The sequence below is a fragment of the Physeter macrocephalus genome, chromosome 11, assembly GCF_002837175.3.
Source record: "Physeter macrocephalus isolate SW-GA chromosome 11, ASM283717v5, whole genome shotgun sequence".
Taxonomy (NCBI): Eukaryota; Metazoa; Chordata; class Mammalia; order Artiodactyla; family Physeteridae; genus Physeter; species Physeter macrocephalus.
In genome coordinates, this window is record NC_041224.1 from 11,824,742 (window position 1) to 11,831,672 (window position 6,931).

The 6,931-nt window shown below is 52.2% G+C and overlaps 1 protein-coding gene across 1 annotated transcript in view; it reads left to right on the forward strand.

Moving 5' to 3' along the window:
- Positions 1-2,438: 2,438 nt before the first annotated feature.
- Positions 2,439-6,931, forward strand: part of FAM171A1 (family with sequence similarity 171 member A1) — a 129,913-nt gene continuing 125,420 nt past the window's right edge. Inside the window, exon 1 of the mRNA XM_024116393.2 lies at positions 2,439-2,598. Coding sequence (XP_023972161.1) covers positions 2,502-2,598 — 97 coding nt within the window. The 5' untranslated portion in view covers positions 2,439-2,501. The remainder of the gene's footprint in view (positions 2,599-6,931) is intronic.

The window sequence follows — 6,931 nt, forward strand, 5'->3', positions numbered from 1 at the left end:
TTCTCCCACTCTTAAAAGTTCTAGAACTCTATACTAGAATAGAAATAGGACCCCAAATACCAGTGTTTTGGGTGAACAATGAAGCTTAGGGGGGAAAATGGTATAGAACAAGGATTTTTGCTTTTTTAAAATTTTATTTTGAATAATGATAGACTCATAAGAAGTTATAAAAATGGTGCAGAGAGGTCCCTTACCCCCTGCACCCAGCTCCCCACCCCCAGCATCCCCCAGTTGTAACATTTTATACAACTATAGCACATTATCAAAACCAGGAAATTGACAGTGGCACAATACCACTCATTAGATGCTATTAACTGGATTCGGACTTTACTGGGATTAGAACCCATTTTTAAAACAATGTGGACACAGCTAGAGGTAACCTGAGTCATTTGCATGAGATTTATTCTTGGAGGGAACTTGATATAGGGAATTTGAGTTTGCTGTCATCAGACCCAGATACTATGGGCAAATTATTTGTCACTGAGACTCAGTCTGTTCATCTGTAAAACAGGAATAATAATACCACCCGAGTAAGTTGTCATGAGGAAATACCTCCAGTCCAACGAGAGTGGCATATATAATACTAGGAACTCCAAATATAATAGTGTCCTTGGTTCCCCCATGAGACCTGACACTTCAGCACCCAGGATTCTGTAGGAGTCCCAGGTGCTCTCCCCAAAATAACCTGGTTTTCGATTATTCTTGTTATCATTATTATCTTGCTCAGGCTAGTGCTGTCTCTTATAATCAACATCCCTGACAAAGGCACATCCTCAAAAGATATGAAGTGAGAAGTTTCATCTCCGGGTTGGGCTTAATGTCACTTCTCTTAGAAGCAGTCCCTTACCCCAAGAAAGTGATTTGAAAACTTTGGGTCCGCCCTGCTCCAAAAGCCATCCTCCACCAAGCAAGCTAGCTGGCCTGGACTCTGTGCTCCTGGGGGCAGGAACCCAAGCTGGACTTGGGGACGGACTGATCCGCATGGTCCTCTCTATGCACCCCTCCCCTGGCTCTGATGTGGACCCTGGAGTTACCCTAAGGCTTTGACGCTGGCTGTTAGAGGAGGCGGCATCAGGCAGTCCCTAATTGTGGGTCTTCTCTGCCACCTTCCCGACTACCTGCCACCCTGTGCAGGTGCCCAATTTGCACTAATTGCAGCCTTGGTCCCGAGGGTGCTGGTAACACCCACAGGGGCTTCCCCTCCTCCTGGTTTTATTGTGTCTCACAATGACTTGTCTCTAATAAACCAGCTGGGCAAGCGCCATCCTTCATTCTCTCTTTGGTACAGTGCCTGCCATACCTTAATGCCCAATTATAAAAGTACAATGATAACCCTCCTCTGGCCTACCGTTCTGGAGGCAGCACGGGGCCTCTAGTGAGCCTGGTGTGGATTTCCCCAGATCGGGGGTCCCAGGGTCCCTGCAGTGCTGGTTGGGAGATGGGGTGGAGAGAGTCAGGGCGACATGAGGGTTATATGGAGGAAGGTACACAGACAAGAGGGAGTTAAAGAATGGAAGCTGCTGGGTGGGTACCTCAGCTTCAAGGAAGCCTGAGGTTCTCGCTGAGAGCTTCAACCCTGGGGCCAGGATGATTGTCTTATTGGAACCTTGGCTCTGTCACCCACCAGCGACTTGCTAAAGACAAATTCCTTAACCCTCCCTAGCTTTGATTGTCTCCTCTGTAAATGGGGATAGCAATACCTACCTCTGAGTTCCTATATTATGAAGACGAAAGTGGGAAATAACAAGTACTTAGGCCTCAATAAGTGTAAATTTCCTCCCCACCGTAACCTTCTAGAAACATCCAAGCCCAACACAACCTGGAGATGTTCGCCTGTCAACACTCAGGCGCTGAGGGCCGCCTACGTACGGTGTACCCGGACCGGGGGATTCTGTTCCCGCCGACCCTCGGCGTTGGGTGTCAGCTCTCCCCTGGGGTTCCTGGGTGGACTGGGACAGGAAGAGCTGCAGAAAGCCGCGCTCCTGCGCAAACCGAGCGGGCCATCAGCTAACCTGGTGCGAGGTTGTCGGCCTGAAAGGCAGCTGCTGTCTCTCCCAAGAGGCGGGGTAGGGGGGCGGCGGGGCGGTCTGGACGCCAAGGTCGCGCTCACTGCTCCCGGGAGACCGGGGGCCGCGCGGGGCGGACCCGAGCGGGTGGCCGCTCGGGCGGGCGGGGCACGTGGGCGCGCGGCCGCCAGGTGGCACCACGGCCCGGGGCCTGGGCGCCGCCGCGGGCGGGGCGCGAAGGGGTTAAGGAGGCGGCGGCGGCGCGGCGGCGGCGGCTCCTTCGGGGAAACCCACCGGGGCGCGCGGAGGCGGGAGCGGCCGTGGGCTGCGGGGCCCGGCGCCGCGCCGGGCGGGGGCGCGGCCAATCGGGCGGCGGGCCCGGCGCGCGCGGAGCCAGGCGATATGGAGGGAGGCGCGGCGGCCGGCTGTCCCTGACGCGCCGCTCCGAGCCGGTGGTCGGCCAGCCCGCGCCGCCCGGGGCCCTGCGGCGCGGAGATGAGCAGGTCGGCGGCGCTCCTGCTCTGCCTGCTGGGCTGCAACGTCTGGAAGGCGGTGACCAAGACGCTGCGGGAACCCGGCGCCGGAGCCCAAGGTCGGTGCGCGGCGGCGGGCTTTGTGTCGGCCGCGGGCCTGCGGCAGACGCGGCGGCGGCGGCGGGGCTCCGGGGCCGCATTGTGTCGCCGCGGCCGCCCGAGCCCGGGCCGCCGCCAGCGGGCCTGCAGCCCCAGCGCCGCGCTCCCGAGGGGGCGGCGCCGCCCGGGGGCGCCGAGATACTCGGGCAGACGCTCCCGGGGGGCCGCGGGCCGCCGGGGTGCGGGTGGCATCAGCTGTTGCCGCCTCGCGTGGCTGGTTTGGATGCATCCGAGGGTCCTTTATGCGCGCCGCGGACACGCGGCTCCATCTCCTCCTTCGCCCGGGCGAGAACGGCAGCCCCGGGGTCGCCATCGCCCGCTCCCCACCTCGGGGCTCGGTTCTCGAAGCCCGGTCGCGAAGGCTACGCTCGGCCCTTTTGTTGCGGCGGCCGAGGGGGTGGCCGCCGCCCCTGGGGTGCCCCCTGCGCCCTGGGACCCCGAGGTCCGCGGCCGCTGCCCGCCTCCAGCCTGCCGCAGTTTGGGAAAGTTTCGGGGTCTCCTCCCCCTCCCGATCCGACGTCTTTAACAGGCCTTAAGGGCTCTGCTCGGCGGCCCAGGAATCATCCCCGGAAGGGGAGAAAGAATTGGATCTGGGAGGCCCTAATCAATTTTTTAAAAAAAATCATTTCCACGGCTGTGTGTCGCCAGCTCAAGGCTTTTGTCTAATCTTTGGCCTCTGCAAATATGCTTTTCAGCCCTGGGAGGAATGTGCTCGCCTCTGAGAATGGCCACGAGCCTGTCTTTTGTTTTCAAAATAAGAATTTGTTTGCGGGGGAAGCCCGAAGCTTGCTTTGCACGGGTTTGTGCGGTCTAAATCGAGTGCTTCTCTGGTGCCTGGCTTTTCGAAAGGGTGAGTGAGGCCGCCGTAGATGAACATCTGGCGTTCACACAGGACACCAATGCCGGGCCTCGCTGGGCCTCTCTGGTCTCCCGGGAGGGCTTCCCTGCAGCCCTGGAGACCCTCACCCGCACCCCGACCCCCAGACTCCTTGCCCGCGTCCTTTCCTCGAGGAAAGGTGTGTGTTCTGTGAAGTCCGCCCAGCAGACGGAATGCACGGGGAGCGCTGCGTCCCAGCTCGCTCCATCCTCTTGCTAGGACCCTGCCTTACGTCCTTTTTCATATGCTCGCCCTCCTTCCTTATGGCAAATATTCAGAACCCAGAGCCCGGGAGTGCCTGGGAGCAGAGAACCCTGGTTGGTTTTCTACCTCTCATGTTGAGACAGGGAAGGGAGTTTCTACCCACAGTCGGTTGGGGTTTGGTTTGTTACCTACATGTTGAATTCAGGGTTTTCATATTCATCGCTTGCTGTATCATTTGCTGGCGTCTCTTTCATGCGTCGCTTTTTCTATAGCTGTGACGGAACAAGACCATTCTGAATTATGTATAAATTTAGTAATGTGTATTATGGAAGGGGGAACATTGGCAAGGTACAGAAAAGACTCTCTCTTCATGTAGGAAACGAATGTTTAGGACATTAGCTCATCATTGTTGAATTGTAGCCTCTTTCATTAATCTCCTACTGCTCTTTGAATCAGCTATTTCAATGAATATGATATTTGTGTTTCAACAAGGCCATTAATTCCAAAGAATGGGTGGAATTTTTTGTTTTGCACTTGGAATAGGGATATGGAAACATTAAGTTTGTGCACTTATAAAATAGGGGAAGGCATAGCCTTAACTGGAACAAAAAAAGTCATGAAAAAAACCCACTAGGTCTAGGTCAAACACCACATTTTGCAGAGAGCTTGCTGCTAAATATCTGGTAACTAAAGTCTCAGAAATGGAATATTCTGTGCAGTGAGTGAGAAAAAGTCAACCTGTGAGATATTTATGCACAGCTAGGAGTACCTTAGTATACTGTGTGTTTGGAGTGGGAGATCAAGTATCTTGGGATATTTTTCCCCAGGGTTACTTCCTTGATTGGGTAGGATGGCTTTTTAAAGAGCTGAGCCCAGGAGCTCTGCCAGAACTCAGGGTCTCACTACCTGGCATCTGGATTTTGAAATAGTACCGTGTTTTCAGGGAATGGACAATTGCTCCTTTGACTTTAGAAGGTCGCCTTCACCCCACTGAGTTCTTCAAACCATTTTGACACTTATCTTGTAACATAGTTTTAAAATTCAGGTCTCCTCTGCTCTCCGGGATCGCATACACAGTGAAGACAAATGCTATCTCTGATTTCACTCTGCATTTTCCGCAGGAGGTTGTAGAGGGTTTTGCACGGAGCTGGTGCTCAGGTTGTGTTGAAAGAAAGAGTAAAGGATTGAAGACAGCTAGTGCATATACTGAAGGGCGCCATGCGTACACTTTAAGAAAAAAACTTCGTGCTTACCTGCCCGGAAACCTAATTTGTAAGAGTTTTGCTTTCATTATAGCAACTGTTCCATTAATCGTACTTGTTGTTTTTTTTTTTTGGCTGCGCAGCTTGTGGTATCTTAGTTCCCTGACCAGGGATCAAACCCATGCCCCCTGCAGTGGAAGTGTGGAGTCCTAACCACTGGACCGCCAGGGAAGTCCCTATGAATCACACTTTGAACATACATTGCGCTCACGTAGATGTTAGGCACCAACCAAATTTAGATTAGGAAAAACTAGTTAGAGACCTCAAACACGTAAATCATAGGCCAGAGCATCCCAATTAGATTCCTAGGCCTAAATGACACCTTCCTTTCTAAATGAATCTTTGTTATGTCAGAGGAAACGAACATCTGCAAAATTTCTCGGCATCACTTTGCTCTCTATATGTTCAAGATAAAATTTAAAGTTTGGCTCTTCCTACTGTCGCTGCTTTGAATCAGCAAAGGGATTTCAAAGGCAACAGTTAGCTGTCCCCATGAGGCTTGGCTTTGCTGGTCATGAATTTGAACCAGCTCCAGCATATGATTGCGTGTTTTTATGAAGTGTTTTCATTTGAGTTGCCCTAAAGTGGTCATAGTATCTAATTTTTTTTCTGGGAATTTATAGAAACCGTTATTCACGAGTATCTACTAATTCTGACTTTCTCCTCCTCTTACACAACTGTGCGCTAAGACCAGCTTGATAGAGGGGGGGCCCCTACTTAAAGAGTGGTGAGCCGCGCAGACGTGCTCTATGAGATGTATTCCTGAACCCCAGCACTCTCTTTATGTGCCAGAAGAAAGGTCAGGGCTAGGTTGCTGCTCCCCCTCTAACAGTAAAGTATTTTGCAATGATGTGCTATTTTTTTTTTTTTTTTTTTTTTGCTGTACGCGGACCTCTCACTGTTGTGGTCTCTCCCGTTGCGGAGCACAGGCTCTGGACGCGCAGGCTCGGCGGCCATGGCTCACGGGCTTAGCCGCTCTGCGGCACGTGGGATCCTCCCAGACCGGGGCACGAACCCGTGTCCCCTGCATCGGCAGGCGGACTCTCAACCACTGCGCCACCAGGGAAGCCCTGGATTCAAGTTTTAAAATAGAAACAGACTCTCTATGCATTTTTTTGTTCCTCTCAGAAAAGCTACAATCTATCATAACATTTGAGGTGAATGGTTGGCTGTCTCTCTTCTCTGCAAAAGGTCTATTCCTGGCCAAATTCAAATTTCGGTTTCTAGAACATCGTGATCAGTTGAAAGACCAGGAAAGGATGTAAGCTATCAGGAGGATCATCCAACAAGCATGACTTATTGCTGACAGTATATTAAGAGCATAACATCTAAATAAAACTCATGGGGCTCACATCCTGGGAAACTGCAGGGCTTGAACTTGCCAAGACCTCTGGACTTCCTTGCACGCCAGGTGTGGGGATTCTGTGCAGAAGCAAAAGCAATGTCTGGGGAATTTCTGGCAAAGTCTTCGAGACGAGTTGAAGAATTACTCTTGTATCCTGTTTGTACTTGTCCTGTAAGACTTGGTAACTTACAGCTTATTCGCTTAGAAATCTAACCAAAAGAAAGAAAAATATTGTGTGGATTTCCGAACTAATAGCTTGCAAATGAAGGTACTTTCTCAGTTTTAATCAAGCCTTCATTTTAAACAAATTACTGATATGTCTGTAAATCTGTTTATTTTCATTATTGTTGGCGAATGCTAATTTAGTAGTTTTATTAAATACTGCTTACTAAAAAAGCACACGGGAAAAAAAAAAAAAAAAAAAAAAAAAAGTCGGGCTTCCCTGGTGGCGCAGTGGTTGCGCGTCCGCCTGCCGATGCAGGGGAACCGGGTTCGCGCCCCGGTCTGGGAGGATCCCACATGCCGCGGAGCGGCTGGGCCCGTGAGCCATGGCCGCTGAGCCTGCACGTCCGGAGCCTGTGCTCCGCAACGGGAGAGGCCGCAGC